The following is a 25,259-nucleotide window of genomic DNA, read 5'->3' as shown; positions in this document are numbered from 1 at the left end:
AGCTTCTATACCCCTGGGGACAGGTTTCCTCCGGCTCCCTCTTCCAAGAAGGAGAAATCCTGGAAGAGGCCGCCTCCACAGAAACCTGGGGGCGCCTGGGAGTGAGGGGGAAGAGGGCAGGGTGCGGGAAAGACTGAGGCTCGGCCTGGCGCTGAAGCACCCCAGAAAGCGGCTCTGGTGCAGGCCCTGTTGGAAGCAGTGCCCACCTCCTGCATGAATGTTGCAGGACAGTCTCCTCCCCGGCTCCCCTCCTCCAGCCGGCTCCGGGGCCCCTGGGGAAGCCCAACACCCACCGACAGACGCCTGAACAGCGTCCACCTGTACCCCTCCTGTGGCCCCGACCCAACTCAGAGGCAAAGGCAGGGCCCACAGAGGGTGTGACTAGTGTCCATGTCGGGAGGGGACTGGAAGCCAGTGCCCCACGCGGCCTACCTCTTGCTCTTTGTCCTCTCGCAGCACAGCCATGAAACGCAACGCCCGGCTCTGGTGCCCTGTCCAGAAGGCACCTACGAGATCATCCGGAAGACTCGGCGGCAGTGCCGGGCCTGCCGCCTGCCGCCTGCGCAAGTTCCTGGAGAGCGGCTGCAGGAAAGACAGTACAAGCCGCGCAGGCGGGCGTCGGCACGTGAGCCCGAGCAGGCTCGGGCCGCGGGTTGTGTGCGGGCGCGTGCGCAGCCGTGGGATGTGTGCGGGCGCGTGCGCAGACGGGCGGGCGTCGGCCTGAGGCCAGCTGCCTCTCCTGGAGGGGTGGAGGGGAGGAGCGCGTCTGCGCTCTCTGCTCTGGGAGGCCAGGTTCTCTCTGGCCAGGGTCGTGCCCGCCTCTCCCCTCTGTTGCACTTGTGTGATTCATTTTGTTCCCTTCATAGTTGTTTAAGGCAAATTGGGGGCGGTGAATTGGGGACGGGAAGCTGGAGACACGTGGTGTGCTATGACCCCCCGCCTTCCACCAGCTGCCCAGACCCGGCGTCCTCCGAGGAACTGTGTGCCGCCAGCGACAGGGGGGTTCTCATTTCACCTGTCCAGCTTTGGTATAACTGTGCTCCCAGGGACTCTGAGATTAAAGCGCATGGGGAAAAGGCTGGAAGCTACCAGAGCGTATTTCACTCCATCAGTCACAGAGGGACCCGAGACCCTGGACAGACTTTCAGAGGCCAAGTTCCTTGGACATTTGGGCAGAGAGCCTTTCCTGCAGACCAGCAGTCCCTGTCGTCCCCTCCCTGCCAGGATTCCCACAGCTTTGCTCTGCACACAGAAGTGGGCCCCAGAAATCCAGGGAAGACCCTAAGGCTACCGGCTACATAGGAAGTGGCTGGAGTCGATATTTCTTGCTAAGCAGTAGTCCCAGCTCTCTGGGGTCTTGGAGTCCCAGAGATCTTGGGGGCCTCTGAGGAGTCTTGTTGGTATCTGATCCACCATAAAAGAATAATCGAGTGCATTTATTGAACAACTATTATGTACCAGGAGCTGTACTAGGCATTTCCTGTGCAGTGTCTGATCCTAGCAGCAGTGTGAGGTGAGCACTGTCACTGCAGATTACCAAGAAGGAAACTGAAGGCAAGAGAGGTTAGGGAGCCTGTCAAGGTCACCACTAGAAAGTGGCAAAACCGTCACTCAAGCCGGTGCCTTAAGATCCAGAAGCCTGAGCAATTCCCATCGCTCCACGAAGTTGTCTTGAACCCATCCTTCCCCAAGTGTTTCTTCAGAGGAGCCCAGAGTCCTTGAGAGTCTGGAAAAAGGCAGGTTTCTTGTCACAAGCATGTCCCCATCTGCTGCTGCTGCCCGAGCCCCTGCAGGCACCTGAGGCTGCTTCTGGCTATCCCTGCAGTGATCATGTCTGACACGGCCGTGGAGCAGAAGCGGGCCTTTATCAGGAGGAAGAAGAGAGAACAGATTGGGACTCAGCCCCCTGGAGCCAAGGCTCTGACTGAAGAGCAGCAGACGATGATCAGGGAGTTGATAATCGCTCAGGTGAAAACCTTTGATGGCATCTTCATGCATTTCAAGAATTTCCGGGTATGAGGCTTTAGAGACGGCTCAGCTCCTGCACTAGCTCCTCAGAACCCCAATCTCATTCCCAGCGGTTCTCAAAGAGTGGCCCCTGGACTTGCAGCAGCAGCAGCATCTGGGAACTTGTAAGAAAGGCAAAAATCTCAGATCATCCCCTATCTCCTGAATCAGAAACTTTGAGGTTGGGGGCCCAGCAGTCTGTGCCTTGACAAGACCCCTCAGGTGATTCTGACTCATGCTCAGGTCAGGAACTCTGCTCTCTCCTTTCGCAGCAGGTAGAAATTGAGTCTGTGCCATAAATGGAGTTATGGACAGCTGAGTTGCCCCAGGGTTGCTGGCGTTCAGGGCTTTATGAGGACAGGGGCAGGACCTGCAGGGGGCATGACATTTGTGAACTGGTTTTACTGAACCAATAAACTCCAGTGATCTCAGCAATGGTAGCCGTGTCTGATCCCAGTGCCCTCTTCCGCCTGTGCTCACAGGTATCTCGGTGACCCGTCCAGCTCAGAGAACTGGTAGCCAGTGGCCTCCAAAGTCTGTTTCTTTCCATATTTAGCTCCCAGATCCTTTTCTCTGAGTTTCCTGAGTGCAAGGTCAGGGATGCTTGGGACACACCCCTGACCAGGCAGGGATGTGAGGGACCATGAATTAACAGATCCACCTGATAGGAGAAGACCAAAAAGAAGGAACAAGTGCTGTGTGTGGAGATGGGGTGTACACTCCTGCCACCGTGCAGCCACTCAGGGTGCAGCTGTGGCTGTGTGTGCCTGTCTGGGGCCTGTGTCAGAACCTGTTTGGGGGAATATATGCCGTCTCTCCTCTCTTCTCTCCCCCTCCCGGCTCATGTCCCAGCTGCCAGAGGTGCTTAGCCGTGCCCACAAGATTTGGAGTCTCTGCAGACTCAGTCAAATGAAGAAGCTGCCAAGTGGTGCAAGATCAGGGAAGATCTACGTTCAGTGAAGGTCTCCCTGCAGCTGCGGGGGGAAGACGGCAGCATCTGGAACTACAAGCCCGCAGCCGACAATAGTGGGAAAGAGATCTCTTCCCCGTTGCCCCACATGGCTGACACGTCAACCTACGTGTTCAAAGGCATCATCAACTTTGCCAAAGTCATTCTCCTATTTCAGGTAGGACACAGTGGTGGGGTGGATGGTGTGGAAAGGAGCAGGAAATGGCCAATAGGTTCAAATGGTCTGGGGTAGATTTCTCTGAATTTGGGGGACGTTGGTGCCAAAAGACCCTCCTTTACCTCTGCCCCCAGGCCACCTGGTCCTGCTGGGGAATGGAGCCCTCGCTGTCTGTATGGCTCATTAGCTTTGTGACTGTGGCCTGCCCTTTAACCTGTGTCTCAGCCTCTTCATCTGCTAGACAGGGGCTAATAATGCCTACCTTGCAGGGCCGTTGTGTGGAATAAGAAAATATCTGGAAGAGCATTCATCACATACACGGGGGACGTTCAGAAAGTAATCCCCCTCCCCATTTCCCCGCAAAGGGGCAGGAATCACAAGTTGACAGTTCCAGAGCAAAGGAAGAGTTGGAAGGAAAAGGAAGGAAGTCCAGAGGGAGAAGAAGGAAAGGGCCAGGAACAGACGTGGGGTCACTGGCAGTCTGCTGCCCAGAGAAGGCTGAGAAGGAGGACAAGGGGCCGGAACACCCCAGAGCTAGGCGTGAAGGCAGCAACCACTGGGCAACCGGGGTGAATGAGAGACCCTGGACCCTTCTGGTGTGGTGGTAACCACAGCCACACAATATGGAGCCTGTCAGGGCTGGAGATGGCACTGGGCGTGTCTTCCCTGGGGTCAGCCACTGGCCTTGCCAGGCCTGGGCATGTGGAGCTGAATCACACATGAGGAGCCCTGATTTCATCCGCAGGCAGAGGGCAGGTTCTCTTCCAGGAGCCCACAGGTTGCCCTGTGGGTGACACGTAGGACTTATTTACTGGGGTGATGGTGGCCACAGGCTGGAGTGGGGTTCAGATGGCAGCAGAGTAGGTCAAGGGAGCAGGGAGAAAGGCCCCCTTCCACGCATAGACCTGGCAGATCCCCACCAACATCTCATGACCCAGACCCTACCACCAGGGTGGGAGGCCACTCATTTCTCATGACAACCAGTTTGGGGTACAGCCACCCCAGGCGGCAGGAGTTGCTCTCACCTTCATCCCACAGATAGAAAACCAAGGTTAAGGCACGTGTGCGGGATCGCAGCTAATCAGAGGGGCCAGCTTTGGAAGCAGAGTACAGCCTCCAGAGCCGGTCCCCTGCCCGGTCCTGGGCTGGGAGCTGGGCGGGGCGGGGGGTGAGGGCGGCGGCGGGGACACACGGAAGGAAAAGATCAAGTTCACGGCATCGGTGGCTCAACGCTGTGGATCTAAATGAAGGGACTGAACTCCCGAGGAGACCAAAGCCAGGCAAAGGTCCTCCTGAAGAGCTCCCTCCTGGGTTTTCAGTTGGAATGCCTCCATCAGTGGGGAGATGGGGGCCCCTCTCAGGTTGGGAGGGGTGTCAGTCTAACCGTGAATACTAGAGGCATCCACTGTGGCTGGGCCTGTGCTCAGTGCTACGGGTGGAGCTCAGGGCATCCAGGCTGCCTGGAGAGAAACAGAAGAAACAGCAAATCCAAAACAGACGGCAGGAAGCAAATAGCCCCGCTGCATGGAACTCATGCTGGAGGACTGGCACTTGCAAAAGGACTGCAGTCTGGAAAGACCTCTAGGAGGCACAAGGACAGCTTGGCCCAAAGGACTAGCAGAGTCTACTTAAGTGAAGCTATAGGGGTACTCATTCCAAGTGGGGAAACCGAGGCAGAAAGCAGGAGGCCAGGGACCAGGAGCCAAGGCATCGGCTGGGGGGTCAGTGGCTGTGCAGGGAGCTGGAGGTGATGGGGCTAGGCTGTAAAGGCCTGGACACCAAGCTACATCAGCAGTGGAGAGTCCCTGAAGGTAGCAGGAGACCAGAGGAAGACGGCAGGGAGGAGGAATCTGCTTGCTGGATTGGGACAGGGAGAGATTGGAGGCAGTTTGAAGGCACCTGCAATAATCCGCAGGGGGAGGAGCCTCCCTCTCCTCTTCACCACCCTCCCGCCCTGATTCTGGACTATGGGACGGGGTGATGGCCTGTGGCAGTTTCCTAGGAAGCGGCATCTCTTCCTTATCCTTTGCTGCCAGGGACCTGCTCATCGAGGACCAGATCTCCCTGCTGAAGGCGGCCGCTTTTGAGCTGTGCCAGCTGAGATTCAACACGGTGTTCAATGCAGAGACCAGGACCTGGGAGTGTGGTCAGCTGTCCTACTGCTTGGAAACCCTGCAGGTGCCCGAGAGATGCCTGTCTGCCCCGGCAGAGGGTGGGAAACAGCCGTGGAGGGAGGAGAGGAGCCACGCCAGGTTACATGGGTCCTGGGATTGCAGGGCATAAGATTGGGCAATGGGAAAAAAGACCTTGGTGAGGGAAGTCTGGGTCTTGGGTCAGCTTCCTGAGAAATTTACCCCTCCAGCCTGCACCCACCCTACAGGTGGCTTCCAGCAGCTTCTACTGGAGCCCGTATTGAAATTCCACTACATGTGGAAGAAGCTGGAGCTGCATAAGGAGGAGTATGTGCTGATGCAGGTCATCTCCCTCTTCTCTCCAGGTGATAACCCCACCTGTCCTACCTGGCTTCCCCGTGCCCCTCGCCCACCTCTCCAGGCTTGCTCACACCCCATCAGCTTCAGCTGAGGGAGGCAGCAGCCCCTCCTTTGCCTTCCCCAGGGAAGGTCCCAACTGATGGCCTCGCCCTCCACTCACTGCTCAGCCAGGATGGGGGCTCTGGCTGTTTTCTCCTAGGGTCAGAGGGGTGATACAAAGCCCTCTTAGCGCCCCCCTCACTTCCTTGCCTGGGAATTCCTGGCCCTGGAAAGTGGTTGGCAATTTGTCCCCTCTGGGATGGACCAAGCTTGTCTCGGCCCCCATGGCCTTGCGGGGACCGTACCACCTTCTCCTCCCCACCAGACCGCCCGGGTGTGGGGCAGTGCCGCTTGCTGGACCGGCTGCAGGAGTGGTTCGCTATTACCCTGAAGGCCTACATCAAGTGCAACCGGCCCTGGCCCGCCCACCGGTGAGCAGCAAGCAGAGAGGGTGTGAGGGGGTGTGAGCCCTGCCCCCAGGCCCCCGACTGTTCTGGGTCTCTCTGGGGGCGCAGACCACAGCTGCTCCTGGGGAAGCCTCTAATTATCAGGGCTTTGGGACCCTGCTTTGTGACCTCCACTGAGGCCTCCTGCCCAGTCGACCTAGAACAACTACTGTTTATTGAGAAGAGCCAGCCCTGGTGCCAAGCAGTTTTACATGCATATCACCTTTCATCTTGAAAACAGCCCCATGCAGTGGGTGCCATCATATCCTGTAAAGGACTGGGGGCTCCGGGCGACTGACCCAGGTCCCGCCCCAGGCAGGTGGAGTCTGGAGATGGATCCTTGCGGGCCAAGTCTACAGCCCACACCCTTGAGCACTAACTACCTAACCACCTCCCAGGACAAACAACAGATAACGGGGTAGGAGACTCCTTAGTTAGTTCTGGTCATAACCCGAAGGAGGAAGGCTGCTCAGGGCTTGACCAGATAGAGGCTACCCCCCCTTCACTGGGCCTCAGCAGCCCTGTGACCTGGTGCCATGGTCCCAGGCTGGACGGGGGAAGGCCAGCACTGGGTGTGTTAGTGCGAACATAAAACCTCAAGTCCTTACTTGGCCTCCGCTGCAGCTGGCTTGTGAGCTTGGCCTCCTGGGATGCTGGGGGTGGCCGTGTCTTGCTTTGCTCAGTCCTCCCCTGTACGGAGCCAGGAGGCATCATGGGGAAACTGAGGCACGAGGTGTGTCTCAGACACCAGATCTCAGGCTAGATCCGGGGAGGGACTGCTGCCTGCGGCCCGTGCCTCCACAGCTACTCCACCCCATCCTGACCCCCGTCCATTAGCCACGGCAGTGATGTACCCCTGGAATGACCTATTCACGTGGTGCCTGCAATACCTGGTTTTCCCACAGACGTCCCTGTGTACAGGGACTCAAGCCCAGAGGAGGAGGTGCGAGTGGGAAGGGCGGGTGCACACCTGCAGGGCCCAGGCTGTTCTGCCCCCTCATCTGTAGGCTGAAAGGGAAGCTTAAGGAATTCAGCCAAGCCTTGTCTCTTGGCTGACCTGTGAGATGAGATGAAAACCTGAGATGAAAACCCTCAAATGTGTTCAATTTCAGAGGGGCCCCAGTGTTGGTGGGTGGGGGCAGGGCGGGCCACACCCCCAACCCTTCCCCTGACTGGCCGGCAGGTTCCTGTTCCTGAAGATCATGGCTATGCTCACCGAGCTCCGCAGCATCAACGTCCAGCACACCCAGTGGCTGCTGCACATCCAGGACATTCACCCCTTCGCTACCCCACTCACGCAGAAGTTGTTCAGCATCACAAACGGCTGAGTGGCCGCCCCACAGCAGTCAGAGCCAGAGCCCTGGGAGCCAGAGCCACCATTCCTAGGGCCACACAGACAGACACTGACAATGCCGGGCAGGTCCTGCCTCTCCAGGGAACTCACAAAGACAGCTGTGAGGGTGGCAGGCTAGCATTCCTCAGCCCCCAGCTCAGCCTGGGGAGAGCCGAGCCCTAGAGCCTTACATGAAGAGTATGCTGGCCCCTCGGTCAGGCCTATCGATCGAGAGGCAAGGGCACCCTCCCCTTAGAAAAGGCCCTGGGTCTGGGGATCTAGTATCATGGTGGGAGAGGGGATAGGGGATATGGTGCCCGGAGCTGGGGCATCTGAGGGTCTATGCCCACACCCAAGTTCATTAGCTTCTTGGGTATTTTCACTGCTACGTCTGCTACCCCTGTCTCCCACTCGCCAGCCGTTCCCAACCCACAGCCTCCTGTCCTGAGTTGCTCTGTGGGTTTCAGGCCTGTGTCCACCAGCAGGTGCATTAGCGTCTGAGGGAGTCTTTTAGAGAGGCCAGAAGGCCTGCACCAAATGTCACAAGCTTGTCATTACCTGTCTCTGCGTTTATTCTTCCCTCCTTCTGGGCACCTCATTCTGTGTCTCTGCATCCATTAAAACACATCATTAAGCACCAACAATGTGCAACCTGCTGTGGGGAATACATGCTGACTGACATGGATCCTGACCTCGAAGGGGTTATACATGTGTGTGACTTGGTGCAGATTTGCTTCACAACCGACCTGGGGCTGGGTGGCTCCTGAGGCTGGAATGCTGAAGGCTCTGTGACGAGGCTGTACTGACGGCACTTAATAAATGTGTTCCTGTTTACACACCTGTTTGCAGAGCTGAAGAGTATGAAGGTGTCTGCTTTGTTTGTAACCACTTTGAGTAAAAATGTTGCTGCATTTTTCGAAAATTACATTTCAACTAACTTTACATAGGGCATCACACACCTAAGAACCAGGCTTAGCAAATATGATCCTGTGGTTAACGTCAAATCAAGGCAAGAGGACTTCAATAATTAACTTTTGGCTAGATTTAAGCCTTTTTTGGCCTTCCTTTCTGGGGGAAAAAAGAAATGTGGGGGTGGTGAAATAGAGATCTATTTGTATATATTTCTAAATTTTTACTTATTTTACTATTGCCCTTTACATATCTGAAGATTGTTGGTGTGAGAACATAAAAATGCATTATTTGAGCTTCCCTCGTGGCGCAGTGGTTAAAAATCTGCCTGCCAATGCAGGGGACACGGGTTCGAGCCCTGGTCTGGGAAGATCCCACATGCCGCGGAGTGACTAAGCCTGTGTGCCACAATTACTGGGCCCGTGTGCTGCAACTACTGAATCCTGCACGCCTAGAGCCCGTGCTCCACAACAAGAGAAGCCACCGCAATGAGAAGCCCGTGCACCGCAGCAAAGAGTATCCCCCGCTTGCCGCAACTAGAGAGAGCCCGTGCGCAGCAACGAAGTCCCAACGGAGCCAAAAATAAATAAATAAATTTATTTTGAAAAAATGCATTACTTAACTTGGTTTGTTCATAATTATTCTATATAAAAATTTAAAATGAATGATTTAAAATGTAGTAATTAATTTTAAATGGTTAATATTTTGATGCAAATGAAGCTACAAGTTAACTGAATTTTAAGAAACAGATACTGGCTTAGCTTTTACCATTTTACAGGAAGGCCAAACTTGGAGAACATAAATCATTGAGACTATAAATCAAAGCAAACAAACATATTCTCTGCCATCCCTCCAGCCTCTTCTGCATCAAGGGGACATAGAACGCACTCATATTTAGAAAAGAAACTGAGGGGAAAGGAGCTCCTCTTTCCAAACACAATGAATGCAGATTTTGCCCCCAGTAATTGTGTCTAATTATGCTCATTTGGAAATATAAATGTCATTTAACTGTATTCATATATACATCTCTTCTTTCCCATTGAAATAATTTTGAGTGTGCTATTCACTCAAGAGCTTGAAATGGTTGTTAAACGTAGACTACGATAAGGTGAGAGCAAGGTGAGATTAAGGTGGGATGTAGAGTAAACTCCCATCTCCCAGTATTGATTTTAAAGACACCTGGGCAGTTTCACAAACATTGAATTGATATGTACATATGAATTACATATATTATAAAAACTAAGTGCAGTCCAAGCGCAGTTAAGATACAATGTTAGATGCACCAAAGAGCCCACACTGGATACTTCCTTTCGGCAGCTTTGTGCATCTCCAGTTTGTAGGGCTAGGAGCCAGATTCAACTTTCCTACTCTCAAACATCTGAATTTCCCTATACTCCCTTCGCTGAGCCCTTGAGCAGTTGAACTAAATGTCAGTTTCTAGGCATCCCTGTGGCCCCCATTCTTTTCCTAGGTCTTGCTTCAGTCAGGTGAGGATGGAGTCAGTCTCCAAAGCTCAGGAGAAAAGCCCTTCTAAATAAGTTACTGCTTACCTTCTGGCTGCCCTGTTAGAGCCCTCCACCACCAATCTCTACCTGGCCCGGACTTTAAGGATCGTTAAAGCCTTGACATCAACAACTTTTGTGGGAAGGCCCAGGGTGTCCTCTCCTTTCTGGAGAAAAGAGGATGTAAAGAGAAACATACATTTAATGGACCATCCCTTCCCAGCTTCTGACAACTTGTGGGCCTCATCATGCCATCTTCTACAACTGTTTTAAAAGTTTTCCCCTTAACTGCAGCTCTCCTAGACCTGAAGGTGCTAGTGGGTGGGTGAAGTATTTTTGCACCTGAGAGAGGGGTGACAGCCTCATCACTTTTGCTCCCTTCCTTTCACAGACTTCTCCATGGGGAGCTGCAACCTGAGCGCTCCCTTTCCTAACTACACTTCTAGAGCCCCTTCTCAACTGGCATCCAGCATCACTGCTCTCCTGAGACATGATCCTGAAGGACTGGTTCGTCACAACATTTTGGAAGACCTTAGAAATTAACGATGCAGTCTTTCAGGAGTTTTTAAGTTAAAAAGATATCTTGCTCAATCCCAATTCAAATATGGCAGGAAATAAGATAGTAGTATATCCCAAACAAATGCACTTCAATGCCATCAGGAGACCCATCCCACAAGTGACATCTTGCATATTTGTGCTGATCCCCACCCTTCCCCCCAAATCCCCGCAACTGGTAAACATGTTAAACTAGTTTACAAATATTAGCTAAGCACACCACCACAATAATAATAAAGAGGACCAGACTTTATCCAATATAAATTTGTTTTTATTGAAGCAGCAGTCACATGACTTTGTATCTAGCCTTTAGATTAGGCCTGACAGAGTGAGCCAGCCCTAAAAAAAAATGATGTTTCTTTTTGCACTAAGAGACATAACATGTTTACATACATCATCCAGTATTGGAAATGAGCAGACTCAAACACAACGTGTTGGTTACCTGGGAGGTACAGCCCCACTGTTTGTGGTGTTCATATAATTCACAGATACTCCCAAAGACCATTACTAATGGGATGAAAGTTAAAAGAAAATACAGCTACACCAAACCATGAACACAGTAATCAGACAGCAGCTTATACACATTTTAAAAATTCGTCCCTTTCAGGGATGTATTCTTTCTTTTCAAAGCAGTGTCTGCAAAGCTTCCTCTACATCAAAGCCAAAGGTTTCCAAGATGGAAGCTGCACCTGTTGGGGCTATACAATGGAATAAGATCATTTGAAAGAAGGAGAACTAGTGTTCACATCTTGATTTTTATAACAAAGATTCATGTTTCTCTAATTGGAGGAACGAAGTGGTGATGTGTCTACATATTGCAGTGGCAGAATAGGCAGGGTGAAGAAAAGAAGGTTGGGTACTGAAATAAAGACCACACACTTGTGAATTTTAATTTCATTTCCAGGCTAACCTACTTTTTATTTAATGCAAATTACAGTACCAGTTAACTATTTCCAAACCAAGTCACATAGAACGAAATGTATTTACAAGGGAATGGGGAAAGGGAAAAAAAACATTGAGCATACTTTTCACAAAAAAGTTTATATTTAAAATGAAAAAAAAAAATCAGTCACAGAGGCATTCAAGTAGTAATAATGTTATACAGATTTTGCTTTTCCTTTATATCAAGACAGATTTGCACAAGTGTTTGCAATAGTTTGTATACAACCCACAGTCCTTTATATATATATATATATATATAATAAATTTTGTTTTTTAGATTTGATTTTAAGATGGAAGTGGTCACGCTAATTGGTATGTGTACAGGCCCAAGTGATCCATCGGCAACACATTTATGAATGCAAATTTTACAGGCAAGCACATTTTCATACATCTATCTGTATCTGCCTGTAGACAGATATAGTAAGAAAAAAAACTTAAAAATTAACACAAGGAAGTCTACTTTGTCAAGCTAACCCCTTATGTACTGGTTGTCATTTTGCTTTTATTGCAGAGGTGCAAAACGGAGCAACAAACTTGAATAAAATGTCATAACCCTTGTGAAAATAATCCAAACCCCAGGGATTACTTTCAAAGCCTCTCAAACATAGACCTTAGTCTGGGACTCTACTCTGCTTCTAGTTGTTTCTCTTATTTTCAGTGGCTCAGGTTTCTATCAGAAAAGACAGATTTTATTGTAAAGCATGCTTAGTTTATTTTTCTGTATAGGGGAGAAAGTGTTCGACTCTGTGATTAGATGACCACTAACATGAACAAGAAGAATCAGATACAATTTTGGTTTAAAACAAAGAAAAATCCCCAAACTTCTGGGAATCTGGCACTGGCCAAACTTCCTTTGGAAGATTCCAAAGTTAAATCCCTTAAAAAGGAAAGGGAAAAAGAAATGAAATGCCAGTGTCTTTATATCCACAGGGATAGAGAATACAATAGTCCTCTCGGAAACCTTTGCATTGGTGCAGACAAGATGACTGGTTAGGCAGGCTTTGTTAAAACACAAATCAAAAATACGTGTCTAAAAATTAAGAGGACTTAAAAAAAAAAGGACACAGCACGTTGCTGGAAAGAAGGTGCAGTCTTCCGCCTTGCTGGAATGAACACGTGATATTTCAAAAATAGCAACCTTTGGTTTGGTAAAGTTTTTTTATTCTACTCAAGACATATGGAGTACTTGGAGGCAAAACAAATTTGATTTTTTTTCTTTCGAAAAAGGCCTTCATGATGTGCACACAGTAAGAATTAAACTCATTTTTTTCAAAGATAAATTAAAATGACATTTCATTGAACAGGGGTAGAGGTGGCAGGAGGAAGGAAAGTTCCCTTGCGAAAACAACAGTCCTCATCACGCGGGCGGCAATTGTGCAGCAGCCACTAGGAATTGCACCACAGCATTTTAGACCACTCGTGTATCAAAACTGATACATTAAGAAACTTTGATTCATAAATCTAATTCTCTCTCTATTTCTTTCTCTCATTTGGGAGGGAAGTAGACAAGGAGGAGAGAGAGAGAGAGGGTGGAAGTCTCCTGGAATCTGCTGTTTGTAAGACCCATGGTTAGGGTTTGGGGACAGAGACGAGCAAAATCTAATCTATTCAATATCCTCCAGCTCTAGGGCTCCCTGGCACTACACTAAGTCCCTGGATGGACCGAGTGAAATGAAACTGGTCACTGCAACTGAGGAGGAAACAGATGTTCAGAACCAAATCAAAGGCAGGGCTTAAATGAAATGAGATTATGAACATGGTTTCCTCTTTCCACTCCTGAGCATGGTATCACTGAAATTAACTGTGGAAGGAGCAAAGATAATGTGTTATGAGTGAGCTATTATTTCAAAGGGAAAGGGGCGGGACAGGGAGACATGGAGAGAGAAACCAATTAAAACTTCAAAATGAAAAACAAAAAAACAAACACATGGAAGCGAAGGCACTCCAAACTATATAGATACACTATACATTGCTAGAGTTATTGTTACAATAATACAGGCCGGTACCTACTGTACAGAGTTAAAACTATATGGCTTTAAAAAGCTCGTCTACAATTTGTCTGATTATTAAACAGAATCACTGCCCTGAACAGTAACTTTTTGCTCATTAATAACAGTTCCTGGGTCCACATATTTACATACAAAACAATAAAACTTAAATTGAAACACATTGAAAGAAAATATAATGTACAAGCTTGAATTTGGTGAGGAGCTTTTTATTATTATTATTATTATTTACAAAAAGATATTCAGAGACCTGGATCTCACTTGTATAAAAGAGTTCTGTGATCCCGCCATGATCCTTGAGAGAGAAAAATCATGCACCTCAGCCCTCACACACACACACACACACAATAAAATAAGAGAAAAGCATCTGACTTTTCTCTCTTCTTCTCTTACCCCATTTGTGGGGGGAAAGTGTTTTCTAAAACAAGCACAGATTTTTATGGACTCTAGCAAGTATACCAAGTCCAGAGTAGTGTCTGTGTCCAAATGTTTGGCTGGGCAGTTTGGTCTGAAAGTAGGTCCATTCCTTTGTCACAGACCTGCTGTCCAGCTTCTTTATAAATCTTTTCTGAAAATGGTCTATCAAAGCCATTCCCTTTAGGAATTATGCTGCCACACACTTTGATTCAGACTTCTTTCAAATCTTAATTTGCTCTCGGAAGCTCATTATGCAAAGTAAAATTCAATTTGATTTGGTTTGACTGAGTGTGTTTCCCTTCTCATGAACTCTGATATAACCAGAGGTTTGAGAAACGCTTCTGTGGCTTAAGAGCTTAGCCAGACAGTGAGTGAAAACTAAGATGGCTCACCGTTGTCTCTCTGGGTACTGGTTCATGTCAGCAGGCAGTACGACTCTCTTGGAGAGTCACACACACTTTGTTAAGAAGCAGGACAGGGTGCCGGGACCTGCATGAGGGCTGCCAAGACACTCTACTTCCAAATCACCTGGAGGGCGAGACCCCTAACATGTCCTAAGGTGGCAACAAGGAGGGTGAAAGGAGGTTACACACAATCTGGGGCTCAGCTCTGCAGCCCTACAGTTATCAGCTAACCTTGGAAGGTGTACGGGGCAGGAAGGAAGGTAGGCGGGAAAGGCGGCCATCACTCAAGTGATCTTTAAATGTAAAGTACAACTGATTGTGCCTTAAAGATTCCTTAGGTCAAGTAATGGCCCATAAGCACCAAGGTGACTAAGGTTCATTTTAGAGTATATAAGGCCCGCATAGATGTCAACCTTAAACATATAAACCAAACTAGTTGTGAAAATCTATTTCCTCACTGCCAACATAATCCTTCAATTCTCCTTGCTTTCCAAGGAATATTGCTTTTTCTTCAAAAACAGAGACTGATTCTTACACTGTTCACTGATTATACAAAGAAAAACAGAAACAAAAATTCTTAACTGGGTTTGGGGGGAAACATTCTTCTCATGCTTCAACCAGTCAATTTTGATACTGTGGACAAAAACAAACAAACAAACAAACAAAAAACCCAAAACTAAAGGCAGTATTGAATCTATGTATATAACATATATACACACATTTATATAATCAGCTTTCCTATAAAGTCAGCAGGTACAAGTGACTGTTTATATCATTTTGATGTGTAGTTTTTAATATTCCTACCATCTAAAATCATAATGGTCTATCTCACATGCGTCAATAAATACAATTTAAAAAGCACGAGGTTAAAAAGGCTGAAATTAAATACAGATTCTAGATTTGGATTTAAAATCAGAACTATGTGCAGAATGTGGCACTTTCTGCAAGCTCATTTTGCAATTAAAAAATATGAAAAATAAACCAGTAGACTGTTATAGTTCACATTATTTAACTATGATGTCCTCTCAAGTGTATCTTTCCAAGGGAAGCAACTTTAGAAAAAATCTGGACAAATTCATCCACAGTGGTGAGACCTGCCCCTGGCCTGTCCCCTTCCTCCAGGTTCGTCAGCTTTTGACCTCTGCAGTCAGAGGGGCCAGCTCAGCACCCTTTTTAGTCTCCTCCTAGGTCACTAGATTAAAATTGTACTAAGATTTATAGAGAACCTTTGGTCAGGCAAACAAAGATCCACACACAGAGCACACACGCTCCTCCTTTGACAGCTTCCTACGTAAGTTTCTTCACCACTAGCACTGATTAAGAGCAAAATGAAACCTTAACAAATCAATTAAGAATTTTCCCCTTATAAATTCAAACTTTATTGACCTCCAGGGTTACAAATGACACACATTTCCTTTTTTGTCTGCCACACCTGCCATCAACATGCCAAAGGCATGTCTTCAAGTACCCGAGGATATGGATTAATTTTACAAGTGACATTTAAGTCCCCATTGAGTTACACCTGCTAAGCTCCCAACCAATTTCAAGCTGTGCACTATACCCAAGTCTTACACTTGACTTTAAAAGAAAACAAAGTTCAAAAAAACTTCCGCACAGAACAAAGTTTTCTTCTTTTGTGGAAGGGGCATGAGGCAGGAGTCCTGTTTTTAAAGTATACAACAGCAGACTTTTGATAAAAAAAAGATTGTCGTGGGAGAGAGACTGTGTGTTCTAGTGCCCCGCTTTCCCCTCCCCACGACCCCTCCCAACCCCTGGGTCTCCCTCAAAGTGAGAATACAATGAAATTGGTTTGTATTTATAGATATTTTACAAGGTTAAATAAGAACAACAATAATAATAAAAAAATTGAACACTAAAATGAACAGGTTTTTTTTCTCTTTTTAATTTTCTTTCCAAATGTGACCAGTGTTGCTGAGTGACACTCAAGTAACTGGTGGTTTTTCCTGTGCAGCTGGCTGCTCGGGACTGTTCAGGTGGAGTTGGAAGCTGATGCGGAAGCGGCGTTATTGGTCTGTCCACGGTCTCCAGCATTAGCATCTGCAAATCAAAAGCCCCAAGAGAGAGCATGAACAATGCTGTAACACCCCAGAGAGAAAAGTACGCGGCCTCAACTGCAGGCTGAGAGCTGCATCTGGAACACTGTTTTGAATATGGCCAATACTATGAAATCTGAATTTTCTTCTGCTTAGAGTTAAGTATGTGCGTTGGCCAGGTCTTGGTACAGAGAAGACGGTATCTTTGAGTAAGTTACAGACTCAGGGAGCCAGAGACCATTTCTGTCAAAGCTCTTGCCACAGCTGGGATTAGCAGAGCATGAATACTCAGTTGGACTCTAGCTCACTTGAAAATAAATGAACAGTGTACAGCTGTGAAAACTTGCTAAAAATTCTGAATGGTGTTACCATATGCCATCTGCTTAAGTGGGTGAATGAGTGGGGCAGTGAAAGTAATATGGGTCAGTGGTGATGGGAGAAGCACCAAGCATAAATCAAACTCAGCTGCTTGCTTTCTAGGTACAGTCCCCCTTCGTTATTCACACAAATGGAAGACACAACCAGCAAAAAGGAAATTTCAGCCATTGTAGTACCAATTCCCTTATTCAATTCAATAAAGCATCTTATAGTCAAATGTCTTAGCACTTGAGCTTACTTTACCTAATCCTTTAAAAATACATATAACTTTACAACTAACTTGAACCCCTGCCCCCCCCCACTCACACTTTTTAAGGTCCATTATTATTTCACAGCCTCCATTAACATTTACACAGACATTTAACTGTGTCCAGACTGGCTCTCCATCTCGGGTAGGCAAGATACTACTGTTTCAGTGGCTTGTCAAGTGGCATCCCTGTCATCACACACGTGACTGGGAATATACTGCTAGGCAAATTTTCTCTCAAAAACTTCACACTAAGCCCTGAGCAAGAAGGGAGGTGGCTTGACTGAGATGGGCAACTTCCAAGAGCCATCGCCCTAGAAGTCCACCACCCTTGGCTATCAAGGCTAGGGACACCAAAAAACAGACTCAGAAGTTTTGTCTCTCTCTCAAGACTGTAGCTCTCCTGTATCCTATGTTGAGTAGAGTAAATGTTATGGTTGAAGGCAACATTTGGTCTTTGGATCTTTCTACTTTGAATTTTTTAATTGAGCAAGAAACAAAAGACCCCAAGGATACACAGCAACTGTAGCTTAAGGAACTCTTAAGGATTAGCTATTCAGTTCATCATTTTGATAGCAACCCGTTAAAAACTATACTTCCTTCCTAAATTCCCAATTGTTCCTCAAAACAATCTACCCTTATATACATTTAACTCAGCCTTTGGGGAAAAAATGTTTATATCTCTTAATAAGAATGGTTGTGCTTAATTCATTTTACTTCCTTCAAAACATCTATAGCACTATTTTCATGAAAATAAGCACAGACATTATGACATCAGGATCCACGCGTTAGTTTCATATTGCCCAGGGCATGGCATCATGTTAACTTATCTGCATGGCACATGGACAGGTGGCAAGAGAGGGTATATGATATATAGCATATAACCTAGTCTCCAAAGGCAGGCAAACAGCCTTTCCCAATAATCAGTCAGTAATTGTACTAATACTTCATTCATTAACTCTTGGTTTTTCCTGGATATGCCCTACTTAGCAGGAGTTTTATTCTCAATGATCATCCCAGTTCTGTGCATCAATAACCTAACATCAATTCCTATCCAGGCCACAGGCTCCTATAAGGCTTTCTCAGGAAAAATGTTCATTTTCATAATTTAGGCACAGGCTACATTAAAAACAACACTCCTGAGAAAGCCTGGAAGGCACAGAGATATTGGCACAGAGATATTTCAGAATTATAATGCTCCTCACAAACCCATGCTTATTATTGCAGCATTTCTCATGCTTTGGATGACACTCAGAACCTGCATGCTTATCATCAAACAGCACTTTCCTCTCATTTTCAACATGTGAAGATGACAGGTAAAACTGTCAAATTCTGGTCTTCCTCAGGACTTAAGAGATCAGCACACATACCAGCAGTGTTAGCAGCTCTGGCTATAGCAGCCATTAGCTATTGGCCAACATTCACCAAGGCTCCTCTACATTGCCAGCCAGCCCATTACATTAATTTACTCTTTGGCAATATCTTATTTAGCTACTAATCTGCTATTGTCCTTTCAGCGGCTATTACCTATGAGCTTATGACATTCCCAAAACTAGTCTTCCCTTCCTTGGATAAATTCAAAGGCTGCTTGTATGATCATAATAAAAAGCATAAGCCTTTTAAGTGGGCATATAACCAGAAACAAAATCACGTTCTGAATAATAAAAAACATTCATGTTCCTCAGGTTTGTAATTTAATGATCTCTTATTTTTCTTTGAATTATTTCCAAATCACCTAATGAGTAAAATTTTAACAGCTAATTATTTTGATTACAATTATCCTTGATATCACAGGATAATATAAAGTCACAGCACTGGACTCATTCATCAAAAACAAAGAAACAAAAACCCTACGCCCTGTGCAATGAACTCTACTTAAAATCAAATTATACATGTCCTTCCTGAGAAAGGAGAGTTCTCTGCTTTTCAGAGGGAGACAAAGCACAGGGAGGAGAAAAGCAAAACAAACAAACGTGACTCTCCATAAACTCAATAGTAGCTCCAACAGACTGCCTGGTTTACTAAATGAGCAAAACTATGTTTTTAAAGTTCTTCTTGGTACATGCTTATTTTGATCTCACTGTCAAGTCTGTAAATTTATTTTACAGAGTTGAATCTGAATTAATATGGACCCTCTATAATAAAAATGTTCATTAATTTAAAATTCTGATAAACTGTCACTAGACTTAGATGTTTACTGCAATTTCTGTAACTTTTCTTCTCAAGCATTTAAAACAGTAACTTTTTTTTTGACATTCTTTTTTTAAAATATTCTTTTCCGTTACGGTTTATCAGACAGGATATTGAATACACTTCCCTGTGCTATACAGTAGGACCTTGTTGTTTATCCACTCTATATGTAATAGTTTGCACCTGCTAATCCCAAACTCCCAGTCCATCCCCCCCAACACCCCTCCCCGTTGGTAACCACAAGTCTGTTCTCTATGTCTAAACAGTAACTCTTTAAAAGCAGCAAAGCTCATTTTGCCTCTCTTTCATTCCCTTCCCTTTACATATGTACTGGTAAAAGTGATGCAACCTGGCATTATGATTTAAACTAAGATCTTTTGATTATAAAGGATCCAACTATAAAGAGTCAAAGATTGACTATATAGTCTCTTGTTTTCAGTCTTGAGATGCTCTTCTGAAGTTCACAGTGATATATCTTCCTTAAATCTAATCCAATTTCACAAAGTTGTACAACTTAATAACTGTGTGATTTTGGAACAAGTTATTTTACCTCTCTAACCTCAATTTCCCCATCTGTAAAATGGTGATAATACCACCCATCTATGTAATAAGGCCTAAGAAGTGCTTAGTAATTGTCCAATAAATGGAAAGGTAAAAGAAACATCTAGAAATACACAGATGTATAGTTTAGTGTGACTGCAATAACCACCATCACCACCACAGTAAGTATCAGTGGTAGCAGTTGTTGACATCTGGGTGCTTACCAATGTGCTAGACATCATACTAAGTATGTTGCAAGCATGTCATTTAGCCTACAAAGCAAGAAACAGGTACAATTATTGCACCCATTTTGCAAATGGGAAAAAATGGATGCACAAAGCGATGAGATAATGTGTCTAAGGTCACAGAGCTAACAAGTGGAGAGCTGAGCACAGAGGGAACAGAGGAAGAATATGATTACCTTTATGCCTATAGGAGACAAGCAGAAAAGATTTCCTAGCAAAGGGAGAGAGAGGACTTTCATTCAGGCCTAACCCCTACATAATCCAGTGTGATTTCCAGAAGTCTATTTCTATTAACTAAAGAGTTACTACATTAAAACAGGTGAATTTATAATATGAAGAATTAAGAGGATGGCTATTTTATTATCTAATTTTCAAACAGTCTCTACGGGGTATACAGAGATACAAGTGTTTTGGAAACAACTATAGAGCTGATGTTTCACTGACTTCCAACATTCCTAGAAACCAATGCTCATTACCACCCTTCTGATACTGCTGCACAATAAACCAACCAACCAACAAACCAAATGAAGAATGGACTTGAGGGAGAAAGGAGAGAATAATCAGTTTTGGGGGAGGAAGGTGTAAGACCGTTCTTTTACATTGTGGTAGCCACCCTCGAAGATGACTTCAGTGAGTCATGCACCTCTTGATGTCCATGCCCTCATGCAGTCCCCTCCCCCAGTAAATAGGGCTGACCTGTGTAACCAACAGGATATTGCAGAAATAATGGTGCGTGACTTACAAAGTTAGGACATAAAAGACACGTGGCTTCCACCTTCTCCTCCTTGGATTGCTTGGCCTAGGGGAAGCCAGCTGCCACAATGTGAGATACTCAAGTAGCACTACGGAGAGGTCCACGTGGTGAGGGACTGGGCCTCCTGCATACAGCCAGCTCAGAGTCACTAACCACACGAATGAGCCATCCTGCAAGTACAGCTTCCAGCCCCAGGCAACCAGCCTTCAGATGTCTGAAGCCCTGGCTGACATTTTGGCTACAACCTCATGAGAAATCCTGACCCAGAATTATACAGTTAGGCTGCTTCTGAATTTCTGACCCATGAAAACTGTGTGAGATGCTAAATGTTTATTCTTTTTTTTAATGTCATTTTTGTCTTTTATTCGTTTTTAAAAGTTTATTTATTTACTTTTTTACTTTTGGGTCTTCGTAGCTGCATGCGGGCTTTCTCTAGTTGTGGTGAGCAGGGGCTACTCTTCATTGCAGTGTGCAGGCTTCTCATTGCAGTGGCTTCTCTTGTTGTGGAGCACGGGCTCTAGGTGCTCAGGCTTCAGTAGCTGTGGCTCGCGGGCTCTAGAGCACAGGCTCAGTAGTTGTGGTGCATGGGCTTAGTTGCTCCGTGGCATGTGGGATCTTCCCGGCCCAGGGCTTGAACCTGTGTCCCCTGCATTGGCAGGCGGATTCTTAACCACTGTGCCACCAGAGAAGCCCGAAATGTTTACTCTTAAGCTGCTAAATTTTGGGGTCTCTTGATACACAGCAACAGATAACTAATGCATACATATAGGTCAAATAACTTAAATGCCAGTTAGGGTTTGTGTTCACAAGCCCATGAACCAAGTCCCTCTACAAAATTAGGTATGCTCCTAATAAACTGTACAAGCAAGAAAGATTGCATCAGATGTTCAATTGTTTTTTCCCTAATGCTGAGAAGAGTCTATGGTTCTGTGACTTTTGTATTGGATATGGCAAAGGGAATTTGTGCATGTACTGTATTGAGACCAATTTTACTCTGACTTCAGATGTAAAAATGACAAGTTGGGCAATCCCATAGTGAAACTAAGGGTGAAGCTCTAAGGTATTAAGTTCCCAATAGAGTCCACCAGGCTGCGATTTTTGTCCTAGAGTAAGTTTTTATGTACAAAATTCCATATCTGATACATATATTTTTCAGGAGAGGATTCACAGTTTTATTCTCAGAGTCTCAAAGATCTGTAAGAGTTGCTACATAATCCAGTCATGGATTTGATGGGTAGCTGTCTCAATTCCGAGGAAACTGCATCATCTAGTTGCTCAGGCAGTAAACCAAAAGTTCTTACCTCGATTCTTTACTCCCCAACCCCCACCAATGTATCAGCAAGTCCTGTCCATTCTCCCTCCAAATGTGTCTGATAAATGTGTAAATGGGGAGGGGAAGGAGAGTGAATGGAAGGTCCCACATTTACAAACTGTCACCAAAAGGTTTAAATAGAAAAGCAGAAAACAAGGGAACAGGTCAGGAGGAAAGGACAGAGAATAAACAAAGGAGCTGGGGTTCCTAAGACTCTGCTCAGTATTCCAGAACTATGGGTCTATAAAAGTTAAAACCTTCTAATTGATACAAGTGTTCATTGTCTGGCTCAACAGCAATAATGGAAATGTTTTATCTGCACTCTGTAATAGGATGACTGCTAGCTATATATGGTTATTTAAATTTAATTGAAATTAAATAAAAATAAAAATGTAGTTCCTTATTTACCCTAAACACGTTTTCAGATTCTCAAAAGCTATAAAATCATTATTGGCATATTAGTAGAAGAGCGTATTTCAGATATATCCAATCCTTTTTGTGCTTTACATGTACTTTACAAGTATACTTGGGAACTTTAAGTATACTTTTATTTCCTTTATTATGCTCTTCCCAAGCCTATATTATGTATTTCTATTTGCCAGCTATCCTGTTTTTATAGCAAGTTAGAAATGTCTCATGACAGGTCAACTCCTCTAAAAGATAAAATTTTGGAGGCCTGGGCCACGCTGTTTGTACTGTGTAGCTAACTCAGGATGTTGCTATTCAAGCTGTTCCAAGTGGAAATGCCTCTACTATAAAACTATGTCTCAGACATTCATGTTATTAACTGACACATGAACAAACAACACATGAACCATTACTCACAGAGAATTAAAGGTATACCCCAAAGTTATATTTAAACCGAAATCATAATCCACACTAATGAAATCAAAGTAGTGTCACTATTAGGGAAAAGGATTCAATTTTCACTTTTCTCTTTATACTGTCTACTATGATTTTGACGATTTTGTGTGTGTCATAATGAGGGAGAGGGAGGGGAAACACTCCTCAGCAAAGCACCATCACCTCTCACGTCATATTATTCCAAGGAAAAGGTGTGGCACAAGACTCCATGGTGGCTTCAGTCATTTAAAAAATAGAACTGAAATTCAGGTGCTAGTGAGCCAATCAATCCAGCAGCAAACCTGGAGGGCTTATCAACAACACTGTTTATACTTGATGTGCCAGCAGTAGAGGTCTTAGCTGCTGTGAGTTCAGGGGCAGAGCACATTTCAATTAAGAGGCTTGGTTGTTCAGGGTAAAAAAACTGAAGGCCATGGGGACACAGGATATATTTTCATCTTTTAAGTTAAAAGACTTAGTTTAGGAACAAAGAATAAGAAAAGGCATATGAACATAAACAGGTAACTTCAGGTAAGGAACTGAGGAACACCTGAAGAACACCTGGAAGAATGTCTTATAGGACACTCACCAACTTAATCAAGAAGGTTTTATTACATTACTTTTGGAGGAAGGAGGAAAAACCCAGGTAAAATTTTTGACTTAATAGGAAAGAACATGTTTTACATAAAAAGAAGCAATTTCCTAGAAGTGATACTTAGCACTGCTCTGGTGAAAATAACGACAAAGATGGTTTGACTTTAGGTACCTATACGCAAACTCACTAAGTGAACTTGAAATCCTAACAGAGGGTAGACATAGTCTCATTGGTGTCAGTGAATTTGTCAAACTGGCACATATGGATGGAAGTCTGTATTTCAAACACAGAGCCAATAGGAGGAAATGGGTACAGCGCTGTACCTACACACACCTTTTTCATCTGCTAAGTTGGTAATGCATAAAAATACACGTGTGCACGTGTGCAGTGCATACTCTGCACCTCCCCCACCCCACTCTGGGCTGGCCAGTGTTGAAGTAATAGAGAAGTGAAAAAATATGTGCATTACCATTGTAGACTGGGACAAACTTTCTGGAAGGCAATTTGACAATATGTCTTAAAAAAAACTTCCTTATATCTTTTGACTCAGGAATTCTTCTAAAAACTGGGACACAACCCAAATGTCCAAGAATAAGGAATTAGTTAAAGAAATTATGGTACAGGCTTAGAATACTGGTTGAATACTAAAGTCATGTACTCCCCTTCCCCCAAATAGCATAAGCCCATTTAAAAAATGGGACAGAGTTATCTCTGTCCACTGATAACTAGACTAAAATATATTAAATGGTGTTACCTTTGATTTTCTTTGGAAGTGAGAATATGGAGAGTCTTATTTTCTAAAATAATTATATACTGTATTTTTAATAGAGAAAAATCCTTGGGTTTTTAAAAAAAGTTATATATTTTTATAAAATTCCACATACATTTAGGTTAAGACAAAGAGAAAATAGACAGGAAAGAGTTTGGAAGATGAACACCTGAGGGCAACACTGTGGGTTCTGCAGCTAGACAGGGTATGGGTGCAGCTTTCCCAGAGCACACTATACAAGTGCCACAGAGGCAAAGGGTAATCATACTTGGGGGGGGGGTGGGGGGGGGGATAAAGGGATGGTAACCATTATTTTAGGAAAGTAAGTATTTGATACACTGACTTAATTTAACATTTTATTTATCAAAATCAGTGGAAACAAACAATGGGAGAAATTACTCTGGGTTTAATTCTGCCCAGCTAGAAAAAACTGTCTGGTGATGTAGAAGGTGACAGGGTGACAGAAATTCTGGGGTAAAAATAACTGTAATAGTAAGAAAAAGGGATCACTAGCCCTGGCTAAACTGAAACATGACTTTAGCAAAATGCATTTCAAAAAGTTCAGGGAACAAATAGGTATGATTTTGTAGTTACAGTCTTCAAAAGGGGTTAATAACTGACAAGAAATAGAAAATTATGAAAATCAAAATTCTGACCAACCAAACAATTGCACATACTCTCAATGCAAAGTAAAAGGAGAAGAACCAAAGAAACCAACTAAAAGGGTTTTCTTTGATGGGCTCATAATTTAAAAAGTAGGGCACACATCCCAGGAAGAATAGAAAATAAAAATGTGCACTTGTCAGAACAGGCCAGATTTGGTTTAAATGAGGTAACAGCAAAGGGTTTCAAAGCAAGATCAAAAAACATTAAGCCCCCTGACCAGGTAAAAAGACAGAGAAGACAGACCTTGTCCAACTCTTATCATGATTCCCTTTTCTGTTAGAAGGGTTTTCAACCTGGAAAGGATATAACAAAAATCCTAATAAACAAAATGCAGCCCGAGGAAGGTGAGGGAAATCTATACATTTTAAATGTCTTTAAACCCAGAATCTATAGTCCAACAAACACATTCTTAAATGGATTACAGAAATTCAGTTTACAAATATTTAAGCACTAGAAATTTCCTTAAGTCTTAAAAAAAAAAAAAAAG

General features: G+C 45.0%; 2 protein-coding genes across 8 annotated transcripts in view; one reads left to right on the top strand and one right to left on the bottom strand.

Annotated features, from left to right (window-relative positions):
• Positions 1–466: 466 nt before the first annotated feature.
• On the top strand, positions 467–7,439 carry NR1I2 (nuclear receptor subfamily 1 group I member 2). The gene is given in 9 exon segments (XM_032630749.1): positions 467–596; positions 1,826–2,013; positions 2,511–2,541; positions 2,890–3,122; positions 3,124–3,134; positions 5,171–5,304; positions 5,506–5,631; positions 5,991–6,096; positions 7,295–7,439. Coding segments are annotated over 9 exon segments (975 nt in total). The 5' UTR covers positions 467–595.
• A 3,914-nt stretch (positions 7,440–11,353) lies between these two features.
• The window catches only part of GSK3B (glycogen synthase kinase 3 beta), a 202,975-nt gene continuing 189,069 nt past the window's right edge, over positions 11,354–25,259 (bottom strand). For 5 of the 7 annotated variants that reach the window (XM_032629878.1, XM_032629872.1, XM_032629871.1 and 2 more), the window contains one exon: positions 11,354–16,237. In XM_032629878.1, coding sequence (XP_032485769.1) covers positions 16,170–16,237 — 68 coding nt within the window. In that variant the 3' untranslated portion in view covers positions 11,354–16,169. Of the gene's footprint in view, positions 16,238–25,015; positions 25,066–25,259 lie in introns of all 7 variants that reach the window. The other 2 variants (XM_032629875.1, XM_032629874.1) reach the window with 1 other exon arrangement.

This window comes from Phocoena sinus, chromosome 4 (genome assembly GCF_008692025.1).
Source record: "Phocoena sinus isolate mPhoSin1 chromosome 4, mPhoSin1.pri, whole genome shotgun sequence".
In the NCBI taxonomy this organism is placed as follows: domain Eukaryota; kingdom Metazoa; phylum Chordata; class Mammalia; order Artiodactyla; family Phocoenidae; genus Phocoena; species Phocoena sinus.
Note: the sequence above shows the minus strand (reverse complement) of the source record. Positions and strands in the feature narration are given on the sequence as shown.